The sequence below is a fragment of the Mugil cephalus genome, chromosome 13 (assembly GCF_022458985.1).
Source record: "Mugil cephalus isolate CIBA_MC_2020 chromosome 13, CIBA_Mcephalus_1.1, whole genome shotgun sequence".
Taxonomy (NCBI): Eukaryota; Metazoa; Chordata; class Actinopteri; order Mugiliformes; family Mugilidae; genus Mugil; species Mugil cephalus.
In genome coordinates, this window is record NC_061782.1 from 14,100,544 (window position 1) to 14,128,538 (window position 27,995).

Genomic DNA, 27,995 nt, shown 5'->3' on the forward strand with positions numbered 1-27,995 from the left:
TCTGTAAAAAGTATTTTATTGTAAATGTTTGAAATACTACAGTACATTGGTTATAGTTCTGACACAAGGGCTAAAGAAAAAAGTAACAAAAATAAATACATTTGCAGTGACAGATATGTGATGAGTTTTGGGTTCCATCTTTTTTGATTTATATGTTTTTTTTTTTTAAATTTTTGCTTTGAAGACACAATATGACAACATAGTGGGTTATCTCTAAGTGATTACTACAAAAAAGTCAAGGTTTCTAGTATTGCTTTCTTACATTGCTGCACTGTCATGGAATATTAAAATATAATCAAATATTGAAATTCATACTGCATGGCATCTCTCTCCTGGTGGGAGGGCCTCTTCAAGAGTTTGAAAGTTGGTTTATAAGTCCTACGGTCGCATTACACTAGATTTTGTGACAGAAATACACGTATACACATTATCTATGGTATCTCAACCACATGCCAGTGCGAGAAAGGAGCCTGGCACTGCGGGTATCATTGACCACAGAATGATAGATCTATCGAAAGCTTCTTCACCATTATTACCGCCGGTCATTTCATTTTGTTTATCCGGAACAGTGATGGTCACTGAGACTTTACACCTGTAGTGCAGCTGTAATGAGGCACCTGTCACTCAGCAAGGACGATGAGAAACGAGCCCCCAAAGATTGTCATGGAAACAGCATTTCATGCGATCTAGATGTAGTGTTTTAGCAAATAACCAACTTCCCAGACGACAATGTCTTAAACGACTACTCAAAAGTGTAAAAATCAGGGATAAAAAAATACTGCTTGTTCCATTTACATCCCACCATTAGAGCCTCTGTCACTTTAGAAATAGTTACAGACACTAATTAGAAAAACAATAAACACAATGGAGAAGTAAAGGAAAACAAGGCCATTAGTGTCTCAAGTACACAGTACACAGTGTGGCCAAGAAAAATAAGTGAGGGAGAATCCTTCTGATGTTTACAGAAAAGTGCCAGAAGTAGTTAGTCCTTCATATTGTTTGGTCTGTCTGTTTGTCTCTTCATTTCAGCAATGTCCTTTTCTACCCCCGTCTGTCAAAGCCTGCGTGCGGTTTCCTGTGTTTGAGTCCCGCCGGACTGGAAATGTGGAAGGATCTTTGCGTTTTTAAGCCAGGGTTCTCTGTCTTGGTTTTATTCTGGGGTAGAGCTGTTAGACAGAACAAGAGCACACGTCAATATTGCACATTTACACGTGACGGCTTCTACATAAAACAAATCGTTACAGTCGCTATGACTCATAACTTACCCCTAACAAGTTGCGGGGGATGTAACCCTCGGCGTCACCCATGCGTGCCCACCACCATTCCACCTCATCTTCGTCTTCTCTTCGGACGATGGTCATGCAGTCTCCCTCGCGGAACGACAGTTCGTCGGGGTTTTCGCCGGGGTAGTCCCACAGACCGTAGACCACGCCCCTGTTCATGATGCCCATCTTCTCTTGCACGCCTGAGGGAAGACGCCCCACAGAAGATAATTACGTCACTGACACAACAAATGCAAACAGATAACAAAAAAAATTACGCATGAGCGTTTACTGACCATAAAGGAACTGAGAGCACTGGGTGTAGCCCTCTTCCATCTCTTCACATTTATCTGCTGCTGTCTGCATGTCGCTGTAAGTCATGGCAAACACTGCTGCACCAGACTCCACCAGGAACTTGCACACTTGAACATTGTTGCAGGATGCAGCACAGTGAAGAGGCGTCCTGAATTAAACCAACCAGAGGAAAATATTAAGTGAAGCCAAGCAAACTCTGAAAATGATGAACTCGAGTAGATGCCGATCAGAGTCGAGTATTTCTCGCACAGCCGAAATGATTCAAGTTGAAAACCGAGTCAGCAGTGAACTTACCAGCCGTCACTGTCGGCAGCATTGACGTTGACGCCGAACTGAACCAAAAACTTCACAATGTCCGTGTGCCCGGCACAGACGGCGTTGTGTAGGGCGGTGATGCCTTCATCGTTGGGCAGACTGGGATCCTCCACCTGTGATTGAAAAACAAGTGGTGAAGAGACTTCAGTTTAATGTTAGTACTTTTAAACACTTTTAACGGGAACGTCTATGACAGCGCAGCACATTATTTACACAAAAGAACAGATGACAAAGAAACCAAATAAGAGCAAATGAGATAATAGATAGCAAATGTCTTACTTCATAGATGATCCTCTGGACGAGGTCGAACTCTCCCTCCAGAGACGAGTCCAGCAGTAGAGCCAGTGGGTTGAACTTCACTCTCATGCTGTGATCGATGCGTTCAGAGCCTGGCTTGCGCAAATTGGTCCTCTTTCCCTGAAGACACAATTATAATCGCACATCACTAAACTGATCTTAAACTTCCACCGTAATGGAGAAGCCTTGTACATCGGCTCGAGTCTCTTCCTAAAGTCTGTCCTGCTGAAGCCTCTACTCTCGACTGTGCTCCGTCTAGACTTGGAGCAGAGGACTTGTTTTTCCAACCTCTTAGTACCTCTCTAATCCAGTTTGTGAGCATAAACTCTCAGAAAGTTCTCTAAAACCGCAATTACGCAACCTGATTAGGAGCAACTACTGTCCAGTGAAGTAAAAGAGAGGTCTTTAGTTTCTAAATAAAGGCGACAAAAGGGGGGAGGCCAGGGGGGAAAATGGGTCATAACACCGATTTCCCACTGGTTTATTCTTATAGGGTAAAACCTGCTACCAAACCATGAAAACCGCTTAAGGAGTTTCACTAAGAGCTTAGGAACAACAAAATGGTGTTTCTTTTCAATGCGCCTAAGTAAAGGGGGGGTTAAGGCCCATTTTCTCCAGAAACAATAGTCGTGCTTGACAGGGATTATTCATTTATATAACGTCACACCAGGTCATTAGTGCGGACGGAGGTTGTTAAGAAGTACAATGTGCACAAACTGTAACTCATGACCTGCTCCTGTGAAACTAACAAACAAACATGTGAGAGGATTTTAAAATGCACGTAGCACAAAGCACATGAAAATAATGTTTATGGTGAACCGTGGTCACACAGCTCATTTAAATGAGACTTAATAACAGCTTATAGTCACATGATGACTGGAATTGAGATATTTAGGATGGGGTTTCATACCGGTGGAAGTGTGACCTGTCCAGTGATCTCAGGTGCCTTCATGTTGAAGGTGTCTTCTCCTAAACTGTCCTGCTCAGCTCCACTGGGGTACGGAGGTGGTGGGTAGGGGGGGAACTCTTCCAGGAAGCCCTCTGGGGGTGGGGGAGGCAGGTTGGGCATTGTGTCCTCCGGGCCAGCAGGGGGCGGCGGTGGGAAAATGACATCTTCAGGTCTGGGGGCTGGGTGGGATGGCGGAGGAGGGGGCACAATTTCCTCGCTCTCCGGAAAGGATGAAGGTGGTTTGGGCATTTCAGTAGAGGCTGAAACAGGGACGTTAGGACCTGGGATGTGGGACGGGAGCTGTCCTCCCTCCAGAGTTTGTCCCGTCTCAGATGCATGGTTATCTGAACCACTGAGAGGGCTTGGACCGCCTGGACCATCTGTCGGTTTTTCTACTTCTCCAGTAAAGGTGGGAGTGGTTGGTGTGGTCACAGTGGTTTCCATAGCTGCCAGCGTGGTTTTCTGATAGAGGAGTTTCTGGATGTTGGGCCCTGCGGGGCCCTCGGGTTCAGTGATGGAGCTGCGTTTCTTCAGTGGTCTCGGGGCATTGTAGAGCTTCTTCCTTAGCGCCTCCAGGTCTCCATCACTCTGATGCCTGTAGGGGTTGGAAATGAAGGGGAGCAGCTTGGTAGGGCTGAGGGGTCGGGGGATACGCTCCGTTTCAGGGTGGGGACCCTCAGATGGACCGGGGCCCACGTTGTTGGCTCCGCTGTGGTCAGTTTCATATTCTGGGCCAGGGGAGCGGCGCTCCAGGTACGGGTTCTCTGGGTATTGGGAGCCTCCACTGGGTATGACTGGTTTACCATACACTGTAACAAAAAACAGGAAACAAGAATAAAGACTAAGAAAAAGAGTTTCTTATGTAGAATTTCAGTGCTCTTCTCCCTGCTGCCGTTGATTTGGCAGTGTAATGAAGAGGATTTGTAAAACCTGCACAACTAATTACGACTGACAACACAAAGCATCATGGTGTGATAATTAGAAGATGGAGCCTTATTACCGCAGCTCTTAACAAGACAATGAAATGAAAATCACAAAGCTAATTAAGCATTGAAGATTGTATTTAACCCTTTCACTTGACTGAAGCCACCTGGGAGTTTCATCAGTTACAGCTGTAAATAAAGCCTCTAGTATCACTTTCTAAACCCTTTTCTATTAATTAATAATTACTGCTGCAAACGAACGTTGATATATTTGTATATTTACCACTATGCTAGTTTTGGATGGAGTTGGGAAAATATACAGATAATTTATTTTTGAATCTAAACTCAGATAAATCAAAACAAAACCAACTACAGGAGAAAAAAATGAAATTATTTTGTTTGTACAGATGTTGGTTAGAGTCAGTGAGCTTACACACAATCACAGACAGGGTGTGTTTATGAATGACAGACGGTTACTATGGAACCTACTTTAGACGAACCTAAACAAGAATTCAATTGTCAGCATTATTCGAGCACTAAATTAAAAAAGTTAACAGTGATATTCTTACCACTGACAAATCCATTGTTGCGGGTTTGAGCCCTGTGGAGAGCGCTCTGTGGACCAGGCTGGAAGGGCTTCGCTGAGCCAGGCTGCTGCGTGTACATGGAGTAAATGGAGCTGGCGGCTACGGTCTGTGGTTTAGTCAGGTTGGCGTCTTTGGAGGCGGGCAGCTCCGGGGTGAAGGGTCGTACCGTAGCTGCAGGTGGAGTGTCCTGTTTGGAGGGTAGCGGGAGTGTCTGGCTCTGTGAGGGTGTGAGAGGGCTGCGGCCCTGGGCAGGTGGGGGCTGCTGACCGTGGGGCTTGGCTTTAGGGAAGGTGCCCGTGTTGAAGCCAGGTTTGCCGTAGGGCACAACACCTGGGCCTTTGGGTTTGGTGGGAACAGGGGGGGGCACCTTGACAGGAGGCTTGGGAGCAGACTGAGTCAAGAAAGGAGAAAAAAACGGACAATTATAAGCTGGGGTTCATTCCTCCTGGCAATAAACAAATCACCAGACAATTTCTTTTCACGTGATGATGTCGTGTTTTCATTCCCTCTCACCTGAGCATCCCTTACCAGGTCATCACTGCTCTGGTTTTTGCGGAGGGAGGTAGCAGGAACCTCGGTTGGCTCAAACATGGAAAATGGACGCACTTTCCTGTCCCTCTTCAGTTCTGACTCATCTAACCCCAGAGGACAAGCAGAGGCAAAAAATCAGTTTCGTCTCATTTTTAGATACAGTTTGACTCAGAACGAAAGCTCTTTTGGAGCCCTTGTTCTACCTTATATACAGCTAGAGCTCTCAGAGTATAAGGAGGGGATTGCAGTTCAGTTTCTATGGAAAGGCTGTATGTGCATGTGTTTGTTGTTTGTGAGTGTATCTTACCTTGTTCTGTGTTGGAGTTGGATTGAGAGGACATTCGTGGCAGAGTTGAGGCTGGACCATGGCCGTTGGTGTTAGATTCTGGACCTGAAGAGCTCCAGTCTGCCAGCTTGGATGGCTGAAGGCCTGAGGGACCAGCAGGGTAAAAACAGAAGCAGAGGCTGTTTAAATGTCGGTGAACCATAAGCATTTTAAAAGAAAAGAAGATAAAACAAAGCATCAACACACAGCGTGGGAGCCAGCTTTAGTCTGATTTTGCACAGACACGTCACACAGAACAGACCATTAAGAATATTTGAGAAAAATGTAGATTGTGCGGCATTTTATTTCATCGTCGTTCGTCATTTGTTTTTCTGGTTGACTGACTAAGATCCAGCCAGTGGCCATGCATGTCTGCTGACGTCCACAGTCAGATGAGCCACAAAAAGCATGTGTCTTTTGCAACTAGCGAAATTAGCTTCACATCAAAGACGGGGGAAAACATGATTTTCACCCCAGTGACTGCAGAGTGTAGTTAAATGTACAAAACCCACAACAAACACATGTTTTACAGAAAAAAATCAGATTGCGCTGGTCGCAGTGTGTACAGCACGTCAGTTCAACTAAAGGTTATGTGTTTGTTCCAACTGACCCACTTAGAGCTGCAGAAACAGAAGTGAGGAGGACGCTTTAGCAAACAGCAGGAAAACAAGCAAACAGGAAAAAAATTCCCCGCTGAATGATAAAAACTGATCTTTTCACATCTTTCAGCGAAGACAACTGTCATGGAAAATGAATCCAAGCGACCGAGAAGCACACACACACACACACACACACACAAACAACAGTGTGTACCTTTTCTCTTAGCCCGCAGCTCTTTCAGAGGCTTAAACAAGAACATGGCTTCTGAGGAAGATGCATTCGAAAGACAAGAAAAACAAAGTAGCCTTAAAGCTCCGGATCTCTCTAGACATGATGTCGGCTGGGCCCATGCAGGGCCCTACCCGAGGGGCCATGCAGAGACACGCACAATCCCAAAGAGCCTGACTGATCCCATGCACAACGTTGCTGATGGAGAGGAACTGGGGATGGGTGTAGTTAGAGCAGATTCCTCTGATCCCCCGCCCATCCCTGCCTCTCTTCTTTCCATACTGCAATCAACTCAGCAGAAATAATTGCATGCAACATCGTGACAGACTGGAGAAAACCTGTTACTTTTACTTCCTGTACTGCGGTCTACAGAGAGTCCATGCAACAAGACCTTACTCTGTACCATGTGTAAGACTAAAACCTGAACCCTATATTTCTTGGTACCCTTACGTTAAAGAAAGAAAAACACACGGCGGTCACAGCGATAACTTAAAAACTGACAAAAGTAACAATAAATAAAAATCAACAGTATCAGTTCAAAAATAATGAAACTGGCCTTAACGAAAATGATTTCACCCCCAGAAAAGACTGAAAATAACTTGACCAAAGGGTCACGTTACACTAAGGTGCGTCCTATAATTAGCTTCACAAATGTGAAGTTTGGTATCGTGATTTGTAGCACACTGAACATAGACCACAGAAAGCTAAGGATTGAGTTGTCTCAGGAGATAAGAAACAAAATTATAGACAAGTGAAATAGAGATAACTGTGAATACAGTTCTCATTACAATTACAATTTCATTTAATTATCCAATCGACATCATTATTGAGAGTTATAGCATGGACAATACAAATAGTAACCAAAGAGCCCAAAACTACTTCCAAAGAGATTATGGGTGAACTCCAAGGTCAAGGTACATCAGTGTCAGATTGCACCACGCGTCGCTGTGAGCCAAAGTGAACTTAATGTAAGTCGACAGAGGAGGACTCCACTGTTGGGTCGGCATTCACCTAAATGCATATTGACAAGGCACAACACTTCTGTGAGAATGTCCTTTGGAGAGACAAGACACAACTGGAACTTTTTGGAAAGTCACATCAAATATATATTCGCAGATGCAAAAATGAAACATCCAAAGAAAAGAACACGGTGCCTGCTGTGAAATATGGAGGAGGCTCGGTTATGTTGTGGGGCTGCTTTGCTGCATCAGGTACAGGAGGTTTTCAATCTGTGCAGTTCACAACAAAAACAAAAGACCATCAAGGCATTCTGGAGCTAAATGTGCTACCCACAGTGTCAGAAAGCTTGGTCTCAGCCGTACAGCACAGCTCCTCCAACAGGATAATGACCCAACACAAACAGCTAAGAACAAAACACTGGACTATTCTGCAGTGGCCTTACATGAACCCTGATCTAAATCCTATTGGACGTCATGGAAGGAGCCTAAACATGCAGGCTGGAGAAGGCACCCTTCAAACCTGAGACAACTAGAGCAGTTTGCTCACAAAGAGTGGGCCAAAATACAAGTCAACAGGCCCAGGAGTCTCACTGAGAGTCGCAGAAATTGCTTGATTTCAGTGATTGCTTCACTAAAGGTTGTACAACACAATGTTAAGTTTGGGCTACCATCATTTTTGTCCAGGCCAGTTTGATTTTTAAAATGATTCTGTTGAACCCCAATTCAAAAGCAATGTCAGATATCATCAGTTCATTTTCAGTATGTTTTTCTTATTTATTACTTTTGTCTGTTTTAATTCATCTCAGTGAGTTTTTCTGTCTTAAACATAAGGGTACCACCAATTAAGTCCACATGTGTATGTGGTTTTTAGAGGAAGCATTATTTAATCTCCTTATTTAGTTGGGTTTAAATAACTGTCTTCAAACACAGTAAAGTGTGAGCTCATATGAAGAAAGGCACTCAGAGACACACAACAGCAATAAAATATAGATTTCACTGCAAACTTTTTTTTTTTTTTTTTTGCAGAAAATATCAGAAGACTGGAAAAAAGACGTGTGATATTCAGACTCAGCAATGCTGGTGCACAACACACCACCCAGGGGGTAACTAGCTACCTTCTGAGCTCAATGTGACATCGCAAGCAGCAGGTGTCCCAGACTCAGCTGCTCCTGCTGGAGGCAGGACAGTGTTGTAATATTTAAAGTAGACAAACAAACCCAGCTGAATGACAAAACACACAATAAACACAACAGCGCTTTCATTACATTTGTGACACGAAAATTTAGGTTTAACGTCTGTACTTTTATTGCCGAGTGAGCTGTTTCAGATTCAGCAATTGATTAAATTATACGTGAAACGATACAAGAGACGTGGCGCTGCAGAGTCAACGCCAGCAGAGATCTGAGTCATATTCAGATATATTCAGGCCTGATTTAAGAGGTGAAAGGCTGCAGACGGGTGCTGTCTCCATTAGCTCACCTGTGCCGGCCTTGCTCTGTGGATCGTGGGCTGGTAGAGTGGCAGTGCCGTCTGGGTATGCAGGTTTCACGAGCAGATCATGCCTCACTTGGCCCCGGGGCATCGTGGACGACTGGATGTATGGGCCGACCGCTGCCACACGAGACGGACCAGACTGCTGTCCAGCTTGGCCATCAGAGGGCAGCTGTGCAGTGACAAAGAAGGAGAGAGAAAGAACAAGGCTGTTAGGGCAGCGAGGACAACATACAGAGGCCAACAGTAATGGTGGAGTTGGAGAGAATGCTATTAATATTAACAGTGAGGAACTGATAAACAAAACATCTAAGATTTCACAAAAAAACTAAATATAGACAATTTCTTCTAGAAGGGTAATTTATAAACTTCGGCCAGCGGGTGGCTCCGTTATCTCATTTTACATGGAAAGGATGGAAGTGTGGAAAGATTTGCAAAGCTGTCTTCTTCGTTTTTATCCTGTGGGTGGTGCTAGAAGAATAGTTATTTCAGTGAGACGATCGTTCACGTTTTTGAAGTGTACTGTCATAACGTGGAAGCTATGTACCCGCTAGTCGTCCTTGATGACAGAAAAAGGAATCCAAGCATTTAGGATTTGTTCTGTTAGAGCAATAACTGTCTTTAAAATGACGCAAATACACAACTACCCACATAAATATGGTATTTTACTCTGGGCCTAAATGTTGCCAGAGTCCAGACTAAAAATATTCACAGTGGTATTTGGTCACTTTCTTAGGAATCACCGTTTAATTCCTACACTGCAAAACCATTGGTGATTTGAGATTTAACTAATATTTATACATTCTTATTTTATTTTGTTTGTATGAAACTGCACATTTTGATGGATAAATGTACAGGCAACCTAACATCCCCACAGACAATAAGACAAAAAGAGTTGAAGGTCGAAGACGCTACATTCAACTCATTTTCTCCAAGTCTAGACTAACTTTTACTATAAACTCGCCTTAAATTCTTACAATTTAACACTTTTACTCAGCTAATGACAACAATATAACAACCTGCCATTTAATCGAAAATAAACATGGTACACTTTGCAAAAACGGCAAAAAAACAAAAACACAAATGGAATCTGAAGTTCAAGTTATGACAGGTATGATTAGAAAACAAACAGATGCATATGTCCACTTCCAATACTAGTTTAGTTACCTGAAGATGAGTGTCTTTTGATGCCCTCTCTTTAACAGGATAGCCATTCTTGAGAAAACAAAAGCACAGACATGCAACAGCAGTTCAAAATACCAAATAATCCGCCCCTTTTCCAATCTAGTATCAGCCTTTTCTCAGTGCTTCCAGAAAATGTGACTAAGATGGTGTGGGGTGACTCTCTGCTGGCATCTCTCAGACTACCTCTCTTCAGTCAATATGGTTATACGTGTTTGTTGGGTGATGTCAGCCAGACACTTGCTGTTTGGTTGAAGGAGAGAGCAGCTTGGATGGAGTGTGTCTTTGTACTGGAGTGAAAAAGGCTCACTCATTATGATTCTAGGCAGGATGTGGGTAAATCACCTCCTCACTGAGGCCTATTCAGAGCTTCATCTCTAAAACACACACACGCAAACACCTTTCTGTGCACTACTTTAGTATATATCAGAGGGAAATGTTGGGGGGCTTTAAATTAGGGGGCAAGTTGCTCATTTATCTAAAAAGACTTATTGAAGAGCTTCAGAAGAACATGTTCAATCATTATTATTTATGTCCTAACATACAGGCCACTTTAGAGCTTGTGCATTGTGTTTCCTTAGTAAATCCTACATGTTCTCGTGAAGTTATTTTTCTATCAAGAACGCTGAAACATTTCCAAGTGTTATTATGGAAAAAGTTTTTGCGGACCGCATTAGGAAATTAAATGTCTCGTGTTATTTCAGGAGATTAAAGCATAAAATGATATTTCATCTAATCAGGATGATGAGGTAATATGTTAGGCCAGCCTCACGGCCTTATTCTAGCTGCCAAACATGTAACCTCAAGCAGTGAACATGTTAATTTGTCCTTCTCGTGTTTCATATGCTTGTCTGTTGACGCTTATTTACAGTCCCATGGCAACATCGGTACAAAACAAATCCTGGAAACGGGTGAGGACCAGAGAGAGAGAGAGAGAGCGAGCTCAGATTTAAAACCATAACACTTTACTTTTCTTTTTTTTAAATGTTTACCTTTCTGTATTCAGTTATATCTAGCTTTACGGTATTTTAACTGTACTCACTTTGGATTCCTTTCCACAGTTTTAACCTAACAGTTCTCAGATTTTCTGTGTATACTGTATCTGTTCCAGTCGTTTAAACCATAAATAAATAATTAATGCCAAAGAGTAAATTCATGAGGCTATTAAGTTCTGGTATTAGTCAAATTCTGTCACTTGTTCTGTCAATTGTTTATTATAAACTGTGTAAAGCTGAGAATTTTAGTAACATGGTTGGTTGCCAAACAAAAATGGCAAAAACTTGTTATTCTACTTTTGTTTCTGTCAAGCATGCGAGCAGACAAGATAACATCGCTGCTGACATTCCTGTCCGTCTCTGATATCTGTCTGCACTCATTACTCCTCTGTCATCTTCAGGACTTGTTTCTGCCAAATGGGACTGAAAACGCAGCGGAGCAAAGAGGTGGGAGTGTAAACTCAGATGTAGCTCTGCTATTTCCACTACCCATCTGAGAAAGAAGATGACAGAATGGAAAAAGACAGAATTCCTTAGAAATGGGGACAGCAAGTTTGAATGAATGCCAAGGGACGTGAAACCTACCTACATGAAGAAAAACACATACAGCCATCACTATATGGCCACTAGGGGGAGATCTGATCAAAAGCATGCCTAAATATTGGTATGTTTAAATGTCGGTATCCTGACAGACTGTGAGAGTTGAAATGCCAAATGTTTACTTTGTTTATTTTGCTGCGGTGTGATTATACTCACAGGCAAGTTTTCTTTCTGATGCAGGGCTGCCTTCTTCTTCCACAGCCGATCTCGGAGCTCACTGATCCGTTTGTCCATTGCAGCCACCTCAAGGTTGCGCTTATTTAGACTCTCCCTCTGCTGCTGTAACTTTGAGTTTTGATCCTGATTGAGCTTGTTCCTCACCTGACCAAAGACGAAAAAGTTATTTTTTTGTGCACATTTAAAATATTATCTTTGGACTTCAGTTCACTTCTGCACACCTGTAGCTCCTTGTAGAGGCGGTCGAGTTCAGCCACTGAGCTCTGGTTGTCATGGAAATTGTCCATTTTGCCATTTTTGAGCAATTCCAGCTGTCGGCTGAGCTCCTCCACCTTGGAAGCAGCCATAACTAGTTCTCTCTGCTTCTGCTGGAAGAGGTTATTCATTTGTTCTATCTCTTCCACTGAAAACGAGAGAAAAGATTCAACAATAACAATGAGGCGTGTGAGAAAAAAAAATACTGAAGAAATAAAGTCATGCATCGGTGGGGAGCATTATTTCAGGAATTCGCAAAGTCAATGAGCTCACCCAGTTTGCCATTACTGAGCCGTTTCTGCTCCACTTGGCCCTTGAGGGCCCGGACCTTCTTGAGCCGAGCTTCCTGGTTTTCGATGTTTTCTCTGAGGCGTTGGAGCTTCTCCTGCTCAGACGCTTGCTGCTGCTGACGCTGCTCCTGCTGCTTCAAGTAGCGCAGCCGTTGCTCCTGTAGACAAAGAGGGGAGAATGGAAGCATAAAGTAAAATAAAGTCACACAATTAAACAAAGTCAAACTTGTTCATTTCTATTCATGAATAATCTATGGCTGAGTAAGAATTTTCTCAATAGCCAACATCCAGTCGTGAGACGTTTGGGTACATGGGCTGTTACCTATTTTAAGAATTTCTTCCTTTCCTGTTTCTTTGAGCATGAATACATTTTATGCAAACATGGGTTGGTTAAACAAGAACTGAAATAACAGTGTGGGGACTTAGCATTGTTTAACTTGCAAAATCATTCATCACCCTTGAATTATGGCATGGTGTGTCATAAAGAGTGCTCCAAAACAAGCCCAAAGATGAGCACAACACAGCCTGGGGTGGATCTATTCAGGTTCAGGTGATGTGTGCTGAAGGTAATTCCAGCTTGTTTACTTGATGTATAAGCAAGTGTACCTGAGTGCTTAGAAGTCACATTCCTTGACTTGCCGTGTCCTCGGGCATACACGTGTTTAAAGCTGAATGCTAAAGAAGCTCAGGGACATATATCGTAGCGAACAAAGATAAAGTCCCCAGTTTGGGTTCTGAAGTTATCTTAATACAGTATATAGCTCTAGATCAGCAGAACGGAAACGTTTTAAGAAGCCTCAGCAAAAGCAAAAACATACATAGGAAGGAAAATGCTCGCTCAAGTATTTCATTTTATCACCCCTGTTTTCTGTGAAATGTCTCTCACTGTCATCAGTAAATTCCAGGTTAAGTGAGAAACAAATCCCGAGCAAGGAAAAAGCAATCTTCAAATACCATATGAGCTCTGCACAGTGAGAACCCAAGGCAGTAAGCTGTCTCAGGCTTATCAAATTATAAACACTACACCTGCAGCAATTCACTACTCATCTTCCTGTCTGTCACGGCTTTCACGTACACCATCAGTCTCGTCTTTTCTGCAAGGGCACAGGAGTTCTACCTTTTCCTTTGTCTATGATCTCCCCATGTTCTTATAACAATCCCTTTGAAGTCTTATGCATTATTTTACTTTCATTTCCACCACTTGACCCCCTTCGCTGAACCTCATCTAGTCTTTCATCTTGCATTTTTTTTTATGTACCTTAGAAGCGAGGAGTTGCTGTTGAGCTTCTATCTGTTGCTGCTGTCTGGCAGCCATCTCTTGAAGCTCGGCCAGCGTCATGTCCATCCGCGGCGTCGCCACCTGTGCAGGAATAAAAAGAGGAACAAGAGACAAAAGCTTTGTCACTGTGTTCAGCTTTGGGCATTTTCTTCAGTCAAAGTCTAATCAAAGACTGTTTACCTTCCTACTCAAACCTCCAAAGAGGACCAATGTGATTTAAGAAATCACAAAACAATACTTTTCCCAGAAGGTGACATTTGCAGCTTAATGATATAACAGTCATGTTCATGTTACAATGCACTGATTAATTTTTACTTTGCATCTATGCACGGCAGGGTATCTGCATGTATGTAAAATATTTTAAATAGAGAGTAGCAGAGTAGAACTTACCCCGTTCTCCATCCTTCTGTCTGGGGGACCTTTTACTCCGTTTCTCTTCGACTCGGGGATTCTTGAGCCCGCTGAGTGAACAACATGAATGAAGAATTCATCAGACATCGCAACAGAAGAAGAGCAGAAGGTGATGTTTTAGCCCAATTTAGAGCAAACCAAGTTACAGCAAATTATTGACCTTCCCAGGCAGCTGTAAGAGATGACAGGCTGACAGGGATTTGTGACAGTGTTTCTGACAACGTACACGCTTAGGTGCACAGGTTTCTCTGGACTTTCTGCAGTAGAAAGTCCAGAGATGTCACTATGAACAGTAGAAAGCGAAAAAGAAAACCAGACTGGTTAGTGCTGAATGATCTTTGCTCCTATGGGAAACAAATGGGATCAGAGCTCTTTGTGACTTGCAATAATCTCTGGATTTAACGTAATGCATAATCGTTTGTGGGTGTGTCCACAACTGTGTGTCTGCTTCTCTGTGCACATGAACTAATGTCCAGCCTTGGATCTGACATTTACAAGGGAGGGGGTGTCTGACAATCCAGACCCCTATACTTAAAACACTTGCCCTAGACCAAAGCTCTTTAGCTTTCATAATGGTGTTAGATACCCTTTGACATACAGCATGCATGTCAAATATACACTGGATAAGTGTAGTGTGAACATAACACTATGCTAAGCTTAATAGCTAACATTAAGTGAGAGGTTACCTCATTAAAAATGCCTAGGACTGAGTAAAATTATAAATAATATATATTTATAATTATAGTAAAATATATTATAATTATTCCCATGACTAATGTGACCACCACAGAAGTAGAAAACTAAATGAGTCTGCCTTTAACAGTCATAAAGTCATAGAAAAATAAGTAATAGAGAACAGTGTTGCAAAGTGTGAGCAGAGCTAAGCTAACAGTGTGGGAAAACAACAGCAGGCTAAGATAACAGGAAAGGAAAACAGCCATCTAATCCCTGGGCCAGACTCAAGCTGAGAGGGGTAAAATGGCTTAGTTACACAACTGGGGGCTGAGAGGATAGCACATGACCAAAATACTCGACTTTTCTGTGTTCCTATGAAAACAGAAAAGTAACAGGCTTATGACGACGTGACTGGGACACCTTGCCTTCAGCCCGGCCTGCGACAGCACAGCTAAATAAAGACAGTCTTAAGAGAACCAAACTGTGTAGGTAAGACAAGAGAGGTGGTCTAGCTCAGTAACGGGCTGTTAATGTAAATTGCCTTTAATGGTGTGGACGTGTACATATTCAAAGGCTGAGGGGAATCTCTGGAGTTAACCATGCTGGTGTCAAATGTCTTTTCTCTGAGGACAGTCAGGACCCAATCATGTGAGTCAAGTGACCATAGAAACCCATGCTCCATTGCACTAATGTTTGACTGGGCTATGTATTGTACACAGACACTCACCTGGTTCTCTGTTAGGGGCTCGGTTGTGACGCAAAAAGAAGCGCACTTCTGCCCTGTGCTGTCCCCATCGTTGGAGCACATCCAGCATTCTCTCCCCGTCACCTACAGCTCTCTCTGCGGACGGAGTATAAAATAAGATATCCGCGCTCCGGGGTGACGTTGAAACACACCCATAAACTCAATATTGAAACATCTTAATATACTGGCTTGGCAAGGTTGAAACATGTGACTGCACCAATGTCAGTCAAGTGCGCATGTACTGTTTTCTTTGGAATCCTGTTGAGCCTCTAGTGATTAATGTGGCAGATCTTTCTAAACATTAACTACAATGTATTTCAATTATTGCGGCTGGCACCAAGCAGAAGAACTCAACTATTCTTCAGACATTTTCTCTTCAACAGACATAAAACTATTTTGTTTTCTTTATACATTTTTTCTATAAAACCATTTAAGTACATTACACAAATTAGCGGACACGTTAATGTCACGTAGAGGTAAATAAAACTGTTCTCTTCAAATTGGCAGAATTACAAAATACATCTGTATGTACAATAACAAAGATTATTAGACTCAGACAGACTTTAATGATCCACAAAAGAAATTAACTGACCACAGTAGCTTAGTTGTTACAAAAAGATGAGCTGGGATAGAGCAGGGTATAAAAGATAAAACTCTACATCTAATTTTGTCATAAGACGTCACTGTTTTGTATTCAAGGAGAGTCAAAAGTGGCCTGTGGTGTACAGCTGCCAAATGAGACAATCTTTTCAGTATTTAGCAATCTTTTCTCAGACTACTTGTGGAAGTACTCAAACACAATAATTGGCACTTCCATCACCCTTACGGCAGCATCACCATGGAAACAGCTATGAAGCCTGACTCCTTGAGTTCTGATTTTGAATGCTTCTCGACTCTTACAAAATGGGGAAAAAATAAAGCAGACACGAAATCTCAATCCCCACTTCCCCAACCTCGCACCTGAAAGATGGTAAAGGGATTATGGGATCAACTTCATTTGCATTGCAGACTCAAAAGAGATAAGTCCTTCAAACAGAAATCACCAAGCAGATGACCACACAGCTAATCTCCGCATATGGTCTACTTCAGAAAACTGATTTCTTTCTAAATAAAGGAGGAAGCCACACACTGACTTCCATCCCTCATGATATTTTGACAAGACAGCATCTATGGTATGTACATGGAAAAAGATAACACCTGGTACATTGGTAACTCACCAGATCCACGCCACATCTCAGACAGATGGCAATCCGTTTCCCCGGGCTCCTTGCACAGCTCCACCACATCCCGGCACAGCGTCTCTGGGGTAACGGGAACCTCAGTAAAATGCTGGTCATTGTTACTGAGGTACACAGTCAGGAACATCTGCAGAACACAGGAGGAAATAACCGACTAGATTAGATAGATCAAAGTTAAACAAGACCACAAGGTACATTTTCCTGGTGGAGCTGCAGCACGAACGCCATAATTCTCTGTAATTGGTGTCTCATTTCCCTATGGTTCAGCGTGTTCCGTGTATATGTACGCTTCACTGTATCTGTTTCCCAGGCCTCATTCCTCTGTGTCAACAGACAAATCAGGCCAGCTCCAAGAATCTCATTTCATCCAACACCATATATCTGCTAACTGGTGCTGTCACCACTGTGAGAAATCCCTCTATCCAAACACATACTCACTAAATACCCCTGCCACCACTCCAAAGGAGCGGACCACTGAGGACTCGCGGATTCATATGTCAGAGTGTGACTGACAGATATTAGAGACTGACCCACAACAGCCTGAGAAGAAATGTGCAATCTCAAAGACGCTGCCACTGATAGAGACGGAATGTGAAAGCCTCCAGCTTATCAGGGAAAAAAACAACATGGAAGCTAAGCAGAAAATTGAGCTGTCTATCAGACAGGAACCCAAATGCAAACATTGCCATCACATGATTGCCTAACTACTGCATCAATATTTATACAGTATATTATTTGTCTTACCTGTCTCCAACAGGCACAAGACATGCAATGTAATTAAATAATTAAATTGACCCAGTTTTGACAGTCAAATTAAAAAATACACATCAGAAACTCTTAAAACTTAGACATATTAAGCAGCAGACATGAAAATAACCGCGTCTATGTGTAGTCATAAAAATATATGTGGATTAGGGGCTTATGGGGCCGAGTTGAAACATGCCCCTCATCTGTAATCTGATAACAGAACATGAGTAAGAGCTTGGATAAGGCTGTAATAAAACCAGTGTTATAACCAAAGGGCCCTAGGGCTTGACGCGATTTAAACTTATTGAGTTTATTACAACGGCAGGTTTTGGCAGAGCGTAATGCCTTCATAGTGACATCAACGATGGAAAAACTAATAAGCAGCACTCCAAGACCTAGAATAACCAGAGTATGTATAATAATCAGAATAGTACTAATGTACATGCCCTGAACCTCAGAGTCAGACAGTCTGGTTTTTCTATTCAGAGCTACCGTGAAAGGCCGTGGCTACAGGATCCACAGTGGGAACATCAGGTCATTAGGGTCACGAGCACAAAGAGCTTGAGGAGGTTGAGCAGCTGCAGCCATGGTGCAGAAACAAAGGTATCTCAGTTGCTTTTTCACTGAGTCGTGCACTGAGCAAAAGTGCAACAGCCTTAAGATAAGTGGCTTTATCCCCCCTTTCTTCTTCGAATGAAGCTTTCTGTGTGAGTGGGCAGGTGACATGGTCCCTTTGAATATCTTCTTATATAGAACCAGAGAGGTTTGGTTATTTCACGGTGATGAAGTGAGGATGGAAGGTAGGGGTAGTGGTCTGACTCAGAGGACCTTACTCAACGGGGTTTGTTCCATTGGGATGTAAATGAATATTCCCATCAACAGAGCAAATCAGCAGTGAGTCATCCTTGTCAGTAATCTACAGCACAGTTAGCTGTAAACAGACATTGCCCTTGTTTCCTAATCTAACAGCTCTGTGGAGGCAGACCACCCTGTAGAACAAAGCTGAAATCAAGACCTCTCTCTCCCTCACGCCGGTAGTTTTTAGTTTGTCTCGTTGTTGCCAACCTGACCGAAGCCACTTACCATAACAAATGACACTGCCTTTACTGGTAATTAAAAGAAAAACCTAACTGGCATTGCTTTCATGTAGTCTGCCGTTAGCAGAGCCAGAAAAGCCATTCAGAGATCAGCACACAGTAGCTGACATCATCACATCTGCCAAAAAATGTCGGACATTCAAATGACCCTGTTAATATTTGGAGGGTCGAAGAGAGGACGGAAAGAAAAGGGAATCATTGATGGAGGTGAATACAGTCTTGGGGGTGGCGATGCCTACACTAAAAGCCAATTCTCTTCAGCACTAAAGTTAATGATCCAAGGCCACCGGTACCCAGCCCTAGCAGCCATCTAGATGAGTTAGCAGTTTGCTGCTGACCTTCATACACCTAGTGCATATGGTCACTGCTTTTGGCTTACGGTATCGCACACACGTGCTTTATACACATTATTGATTTTATGAGTTTCATTTTCATATTGCTTAGGGAACTTAAAAATAGAAGATACGGGAATATATTTAACGTAGACATATATGTGAAAAATCCCTTCTAACATTATAATATGTTGTTTACTCCATGACGCACAACCATACTGCAGACTGAGCCGCTGCTAGTTGGATGAGATGCCCCTAGACTGTCAGGTGAGAAGTGTGCCCAACTCCCTGTTTTAACAGAGAAAGACAAATTGTAAGTCTGTTAAATATTCAGAGTCAACAGCAGCTCTAAAAAAAGAGACTGATGGGTCCATTGTAAAAAGACAAACAGGAACTTAACGGGTACCTAGAAAGCATTGACTGTAGGTAGTCATATACAATCAAGGAGCCGAGTACCAGTTTATACTGTATATGACGAAAGTAATGTGCTGCACTTCTCCTGCCTATCACACACAGAGGGATGGGAAAAGCAAGTGCTGAATTGCACTTCTTTCCTACTTGAGACTGGGCAAAGAGATCGCCCTGGGGAAGGAGAAGGGACAAGCTGCCTCTACCGCTGTGGTTCACTATAACACCCATAGACTTCTAATTCCATCACAGCATCAGACATATCAGACTCGCAGCATTTGGGGCTGGTGTGACAGCTCTGAACTGCAAATTGACATTTATAGCAAACGCAAAGAAATGTGGTTGCTAATACTGTCGTCTGCACTGAAAATATTCTCAAAGCAGAGCAGCTATAAGGCTAGGTCACTGGGGCCATATTTCAGGGATTAAATTAATCCGCTATATAAAAAAATATAGCCTTTTAACAGGCTCAGTATTACACAATAGTAAGCTTGAACCCAATAGCATGCAGTGCCGCTACAGAATAGTAAAACAGTACAGAGGTCCTTGTCAGTTAGCCTACATGGGGTCAGTTTTATATATATATACACACACATACACACAATGTACATTAAGACAGTCTGTCTGAGACACTATAATGCAAACTACCGACTGTGTGTCTGTCAGAGATGAAAGGCGGCAACATCAAAACCTTAAACAAACCCCACTGTAACAAGAACGTAAGAGTAGGAGAGTGACTGCAGCTGGCAGCGCTTGACCTGCCCTGTTGAAAAAGCCTGAGAGACTTGATAAAACAAGGAGACATGTGGTAACAGTCCTGATCTGGGTTAGTGTATAGAAACTGGCTTCTTTGTCGGCACGACGTTAAATACGCTTCAGGGAGGTGGAGGTGCCAAGCTATTCTTCGTAATACTGTATACTGAAGACGTCAGCTATAAAGTCTAGAGATGCTGATTTTGCCCAATGCTGTATAATTTGGATCGCTTCTCCCATTAAAGCCAGAGGGGCAATAAGGGAGATGCCAATGACTGCAGACGTGAACAGGCTCTTGAAGCTCCTCTAGTTGTTTACACAGAGGGCTCTGACTTGAGTTTAAATATCAGCACTGTACCCGCAGTCAATTACAGAAAGGAATGTTGTGCTGGTGTGTGCGGCACTCCCACTCATGAGATGTTCAGATTACGTACGCATGTAGCATCCAGCAACAGATCGGTGCACAGAGTTGTTGGGAGGCATTTGTTGTTTTGATACAAATGTGTTCGGACAGGCTGAAGAAAAATCAAGTTAGAAGAAGGATCATCTGATAAGGTTCCTTCAAAAAAAAGTCCTAAAAGCATCAATCCTTGCGTCTCGCCCTGAATTATTACCGTCTCCTCTAGTGCACCGCTCTCTCAAGATCATTGTCCAAATGCAATTGGCCACATATTGAATTAAGAGCGATCAAAAGTGTATACCACTGCAGTTTCCCATTTCCAGGAATAGACAAATCACAAAGGATTTGCTATAACAGAATTACTCCACAATGTCAGAATAATTACTAAATGAAAGTCCACCTTGTCAAAGACGATTCATATCAGCGCAAGTAAAAATACCTTCAGCAACAACGGAGATAATTCATTATCTTAGTTTGGTTCAGTGAAATGTCTTTGCTGATGTCCTCTGTGGCAATAACATGTAGCCCTGACATGTAACGGCAGGTCTGCAAGTACTCTTCTATTTTGATCATTTAACATGGTGACTTTTGTAAGATATAAATGCTCATTTAGTTTCCTCAAATCCGAATACTAATTTTGGTTTCATAATATGGTTTGAAGTTCTTTACAGATAATTTAACAGGTGACTTATTGTTAAGGATATAAATACGCTCAAATATATATAAATTTCTCCTTCAAATTAAATTTAAAATCATGTTCCTGGTAGATAATCAGAAGCTTGATGTGTTGAAAATGAAGTACACACTCCAATTTGTATCGTTATTGGTGTTATATAAATAAAATTGAATTGAACTGAATTGAATTAAGTCAAAACCAGCTTGATATTTTTCCCCCGCATAAAATTAGTTGTCAGAATCAAATGTTTCACCCCATTCAGTAAATATTTTAATACCACAGCAAAAAGGCTGAAACTGTTGAGAAAGGCTGAGAAGGATTAGCTGCCGAGGATGTGGATCAGCCAATATAAAAGCTGACACATGGCGTTTCTTACTTCAAGGTTAACTATACGGAGAAAAAGTAACTTTTCTCTGTGGCAAGTAGTAGGAAACACATTCAGTGACAAAAGAGAAAATACCATAAATGTTAAAAATCACAAAAATTTCAGGAAACCTATTACCCAAAGATAAACAAGCACAAGGCTCTTGGAGGCGGATGAATATTGCCAGAACAAATAAGGTTCAACGTTAGACAGGCTTGATATAACACACTGAAGTTGACTACCACTTGTGCATGACATGTTTTCTAAAGCCTGGGGGAAAGGAATAACTGGGGAAGTGGACAGTGTGGGTCAGGGTGACGGCAGCAGAAGATAACAGGGTCTGGATCTTCAACCGTGCCTGAGGGGTCTTTACCTGGACTTTCTGTCCACACACACACTTTCAATTAAGATATTGCTGTCGTAAGCGAATGAGTCAACTAGGTCCTGTTTACAGAGTCACCTCTGAATCTAATTACAACAGGTTTGTAAGACACTGCAGCAGCATCTTCCTGGTTGTGCTCCTTAGGTCTACGTAGCACAGCTTCAAGAGTTGACACGGTTCCAGCACAGCAGCCCTTCAAAAAGGCAAAGCAGCAGAAACTCCCTGTTGGCTTTATATAATATTTCCCTACGTCTCTCTTTAACTCTCTTCCTCTTTTTCTGTGCTGCATTTGGGGGATGAGGGGTGAGGGAGAAAAGGTCAGGGGCAACAAACAGCTTAACGCGTGGGGAATGGAAACACACGGTTACTTCACTCAGCTGCAACACTGACAGAAAAAACAAAAAAACAGCAGCTTTTACAACACATTGAAGCTGCAGCAGTCTGCGACTCCTCAATAAGGACATCCTCTTCTCTCTGTCTGCACTGCAGTACTTAGCCTATCACTTCATCATCTGCTCTCTTACGATACTTTTCCATTCCCGGCCTACGTAATGAGACAGTTCCTACTTTGTGCTTATCTGTGAGATAAAGGAAATGAGAGTCAAAATTAACCAGAAGGCAAAGGATGTATCCCCCTTTTTTTACGAGTCCATTTTACTGCCAGATGACGTTTTCAGACAGGAGCTTGGCATTTCTACTTGCTGCCTTTACACAAAATATACGTAGCCTTCAATTACTAAAAGAGCTAGATAAACAAAACAAAAAAACAGCAGCAGTGTGGGAATGTATGCAAAATCCTCTTATATCCCCTTATTACATGTGGGAAACTAATAAGCGAGAGGTAGCGCTTCAAAATGTGGCACACTAATTGGCTTCCTAAAAAATGTCCACTGAATGACGTCTTTGTGTTGTTTAATCTGTCATATGCAAAAGAGACCTCGGATAAGCAGGAGACTGAATGACTGTAGGAGGCACAGTACAAAAGCCCTTTTCCATGGCAGGACTGGGCTGTAAAACTTGTTCCTGTCCTCAGAAAAGCCATTTAAATACTACATCTGCAGAGCAATAAATGATAAAGTTTGTAACAACTGTCTTTGTCTATTAAGTCATCTAATCTTTGCTTCCTTCTAATTACATATATTTGTGGCTGTTAAATGTTTTATTTGAAATGACTGAATTGTAATTCTTTAAAGTTTAACAGATCAGTGATATGAAATACAGTCCAAACATCAATGTTCATTAGGCTTGTAAGCTCTATTATATTACGTAAATGAACAACCCATTGCCACACACTCATTCGACCGACTCACCAGGTGAGTAAAATATTACCAAACATCACAATATACAAGATGTTATCAGAGCTTTAAAATGATTATGGTTATATAATTCAATTTTACCTGCCAATATGTGCAAATGGTATTGAATTAAACCCACTGTTTCTGTTGTACAGCCTAAAAAACAATAGACATAGGATGTCTTTACAACATAATACAATTCAATGACAAATAACCAAACATGGTTAAATAAACACCTGTCTCTGTTATTTTAAACAAATGCTGAATACCACAACCTCTATCAAGGTAAGATTTTTACATTATAGTTATATTATTGTATATGTAGCATTGGTTTTTCACTAGTGTACCTAATAAACTGACATGAGAGGTTACATTATGCACCACTCAACATTGTCCACTGACATGCAAATATTAAAAAAAAATTTGCTACCATGTTGTCAGACTAATTTTCCTTATCACTACGGCTCTTGAGATGTGGTGGAGCTGCAACCAGGACTGCACAGAAGGAACTTTTGATTCCTGACTTAACCTTAATCTCACATGGCCTCTGTGCCCCTTGTGACCAACAGACTAGTAGCTCAACCTTAAACAATGCTGACACAATGTCTTCACTGTGTGAAAGGGGGTCTTTCAGGAATTGCATCACTTTAATTCTTCTTTTCTTGTGGATTTCTAACTGATGTAAACCACTCAATATTTCAGGGTTGTACGTGTATGGCAGCTCGGATGGCTCTAGTGTAATTCCTATCAGATACCAGACTGAACAAGTGTTGCCACTGCGACCACAATGCGCGCTGGTATATATAAAAAAAAAAGCTAATAGAAAATTATTCAGGCACTTATTACATTAGATTATTGATAGTGTATACGCCTGCTGTAGTTTTCTTATACTGCAGTCAATACAGCCATCCTGATAACTCCTTTTCTTGAAATAAAAGTCAAAACATGGCACTTGAATGCCCTTGTCCATCTTGTGTACTTGTGTAACCACCCCAACTCCCACAGAGTAAACACAAACCCTGTGATGGTCACTGAGAAAGCCGACTCAAGTTTCTGTTGACACACAGCAAAAATCAAGCTTCCCATTGCATCACTTCATTTTCCCACCATCATAATACCAACAAAAGGTCCTGAAACAATACGATTTGCTGTGGCGTGACTAAGACCTGGTACAAATGTGTGCGGTGAGAAAATGCAAAACTAAATGATGCAGGTCACAAAAGACCGATACACCTGCCTGCAAAACTACATCGCAAGCAGCATGTGTCATGGGAGAAGAATGAGGAAGTGATGTGGAATGTGTGGCTGCGACATTTGAAAACCAAAATCACGGTGAAACCATTCCCCTGGCACGTTTTCTCCAGAGTGGTTTCGGCTGTCTTTGTGCTGCCAGAATAACCCTAGTGAATACAGTTTATCTTGACAAAAAAATACAATTAAATTATATATGGCCTCTAATGAAACCCAGTCAGGATTGAAACATTAATGTGCCATTAATACGTGTCTACAGAACAAAGACTGGGTTCAGTAGAAATAATAGTAAATCAGGAGTAAATGAGTTATACAACGCTATGGTTCAATAAAGGGTGAGCATCCCTTATCAGGCGGCTGCCACGGCACAGGCACACACAATGTGCTGTCCACGACACGCTGCTAAAGAGTCCCTGCAGCTCATTGTGTTCAGGAAACAGTGAGCCCCTATTTACAATCCCAGCCAGCAATTATGACACCACATTCTGACTACCCCCCAGCTTCCTGGCCTGGACAAGTAGGGTCACGAGCTATTGGTGTAATTTATAAGACAATACCTCTCATCAGACGTGGCTACACAGAGGCCACATTGTGTTTATCGGGCGAACACCGGGAGTTGTATCTCATTCGAACACATTTAAAGATATATATTATTCTGAGGTGACAGAAATAGAGTGAAGAGGACAATTACTCAAAGCACATGTGGCCAGTAAAGATTCTGTACAAGAACCAAGGTTGATGATAACAAATGACTAGGTGGCAGTAACTAGACCGAGGTCATGCACCAGACAGAAGTCATCCAAATGTGACTCTGTCTGAACTGATAAGAGATTAATTACCTGATCAGGCTGTTTAACTAGAAGTACAGATATGAAGACAGACAGGCAATATTAGCTTATGTATACAGAGCATTTCACTGAACTCAGCTATAAATATATATTAGCTATGAATGTAAAACAAATTGTAACTTTGTGCAGTAGACTGTGTGGCCCCATATAATTTTCTGCTGAAGACACAAATGAGCCAAATTAAATAGAGACGATAGAGAGAAAATAAATATTACAGCAATAAAATTACAGGAACATTTGTCCTTTATTGCTGCTAAAAGGCTCTAATTCAGAGACAGTGGTCTATTATTACGATTAGATGAGCAGTCCAAAATTAACAAGCTATTTTGATACCAGATTAGTCTTTTCAGCTACATTATCAACCCAAAATACTCTCTAGCTTCTAAAATATGATGACTTGGTGCTTTTCCCTGCTGTACATAATTGTGGAGCCATCATCACCACGAGCATCATAAATCTGGTAAATTATGAAGAGTACTTTTCAGTATACACTCATTTGACAAAATGATAGATGCACAAGTGAAAAATAAAACAATCCTGCACTAAATCGCCTTTTGTGAAGGTCATAATGTTCAGTTTATGCTGAAAATAACTCAACTGTACGATGATTTTGAAGGATGTGGTGTGCGGTGCTATTAAACTGTATTTAACACAAATACGTTTCCATTATTTAGCCATGTCCACTTAACAATATGAGAACAGAAACATAGAAAATAGCATAATAGAAATGTGTATGGGTAGAACGCAATACAATTCAACTGTACGACAAACAGCAATTTTAGAAATAGAAAAAAAACAACTCTTTGTTATTTTAAACGAACACTGAATAACCTTCATGAAGCTGAGACTTAGTGCATGACTGTCGGAATGATTTAATTTTCACCGGTGTCCCTAATGAACTGGAAATTGAGTGTAGTAGTCTATTGCAACCCTATTCAACACTTTCAAGGAATTAAATTTCAGAAAACGAAGCTGGTTAACTAATCTCCTATTTAGCCACGACTTCTTTAAATGTCACTCTTTCACCGGCAGTCAAAGTCAAAACGGCAGAGTGAAACTGCATTAGTCACTGCTTCTGTTTGTTGGGAAGGTTATTTCTCCGCACATGCAGACACGCCACTGCCCACCGGACTCTCTACGACACTCATCAAAGAAGTGCTGAGAGATAGAGCATTGCACTGCAGCAAAAGCAATAGACCTCTGATGATGATGATGAAGATGATGGTGATGACATGGCAGGAATCCAGAGCTGAGGTTAGCCCACTGCCAGCAAGATTTGGCAGGTGCCTCCTGCTTGTTGTGTACACTGAGCAGTATGGATGTGCATAAGCTAACAACGTGCACAACTGAGTAAAGGGAACAAATGGATACTGTTAAGTTAATGGGCATGTTTACATGTCCCTCACTGGATATTTACATACAACAAGGCATTTTGACGTATGCAACTCCTTGTTTATACGTAAAACAAGGTGCGTAATGCCCCGTAAAGCCCCGGACAGATTACAGCACAACCACGAGCACCGATCACACTTAACTATTAAACTTCACAACTGCAGCCTGTGTTGACATAGTAATGGTAACCGCATCAAGTTGCCACGTCAATTTAAATGCCCTCCCAATTCACAATGGTGGCATTGCGGGGTGAGTGCGGCGGTGAAACGTCGACAACAGACATATTACGCTACTAGAAAGCGTTAAAACTTGGACCCGTGCGGGTAAAACAAAACTCACCGGCATCATTTTAGCTTCGTACCGCATTTAGCTAACCCAACACAGCATGAATCCCCGCTGGCAGTTTCGACGAAAGCGGTGGGACGGGCGATCACTTTAATCCCAGAGCCTAAACCCACGAAAGGCAAGGCTACTTTCTCCTGCTTCGGGCTCCCGTCCTGCATAACAAAAACAAACACAAAAAATACACAGCGCGTCTTTATTTTTTGGAAACTCGACTAAAACACATCCATATTAACACCAGACTAATATTAATCATACAAAAAGCCGTGCTGCCGTGGACCTGTTGCTACAAATAACAAGGCCTTCACGACAAAAGTTTCCGTGGTAGTTGTGTGAGCATCGCTTTTGAACTTTATAACGGCTACACAAACTATCGAGTTAGGCGAGTAAGAGGTTAACAAAAAAATTCTATCCAATGTGTGGGTTATTTTAGGTTGTTTTCGGTGGTTTACTTACCGGAGGAAGCGTAGGTAATGAGCTCGAAACCCCGTTGACTGACAGCGTTGTTCGTTAGCTCGCTGCTGCCGATCCCGGAGTGACGTAGCGGGAGGAAACTCATTCCTCTTTGGAATTCAGGCCCCGCCTCCTCCTGGAATACAAAGCCAAAAGCCACGCCCACTGGACGGACCTGTCCGGTGTAAATCTTCAAACAGCACCCCTCCGAGTTATTTAAAAGCTTATTAGCTCACCTCTCTAAATCAAAATAATGAAACTTGACAACTAATCTAATCTAATATAAAAGCTGTAATTAAATTGGAGTCAAATCAGAGAAAAGTAAGACGTCTTACAGGTAAAAGTGCGTTATGTAATGGCAAGCAGTCTTCTCATAAACAGTAACTGATTGACAAGATTCACAATTCACGTATGACTTTTCAAAAAATAATTGACTTCCCCCACTTTGGAAGCAAGGGTTTTGAGTGTGGCATCTAAATATATACATTATTGTGGAAAAGTTTTGGGAAGGTGTGGAAAATGCAGTAAACTAAGAATATTTACAAAATTTGAAGTGTTAATAGTTATTTTTAACAATTAACAAAAATCAGTGAATGAACAGAAGAGAAAAATAAATCAAATCAATA

At 41.9% G+C, this 27,995-nt stretch overlaps 1 protein-coding gene across 3 annotated transcripts; it reads right to left on the reverse strand.

Moving 5' to 3' along the window:
• Positions 1-27,500, reverse strand: tp53bp2a (tumor protein p53 binding protein, 2a). 3 transcript variants are annotated; one of them, XM_047603156.1, is made up of 20 exons: positions 27,373-27,500; positions 26,914-27,071; positions 16,609-16,756; positions 15,374-15,487; positions 13,951-14,021; positions 13,540-13,641; positions 12,265-12,439; positions 11,958-12,139; positions 11,716-11,880; positions 9,950-9,997; positions 8,771-8,954; positions 5,487-5,609; positions 5,177-5,283; positions 4,631-5,039; positions 3,100-3,947; positions 2,172-2,309; positions 1,872-2,005; positions 1,559-1,725; positions 1,266-1,465; positions 1-1,166 (listed from the first exon to the last, which is right to left on the reverse strand). In XM_047603156.1, exons 2-20 carry the CDS (start codon positions 26,938-26,940, stop codon positions 1,125-1,127), a joined length of 3,384 nt encoding a protein of 1,127 aa, XP_047459112.1. In that variant the 5' UTR covers positions 26,941-27,071; positions 27,373-27,500; the 3' UTR covers positions 1-1,124. The 3 variants fall into 3 exon arrangements, with proteins under 3 accessions (XP_047459112.1, XP_047459110.1, XP_047459113.1); XM_047603154.1 differs by having other exon boundaries at positions 5,162-5,283; XM_047603157.1 differs by lacking the exon at positions 9,950-9,997 and having other exon boundaries at positions 5,162-5,283.
• Between the last annotated feature and the right edge of the window lie 495 nt (positions 27,501-27,995).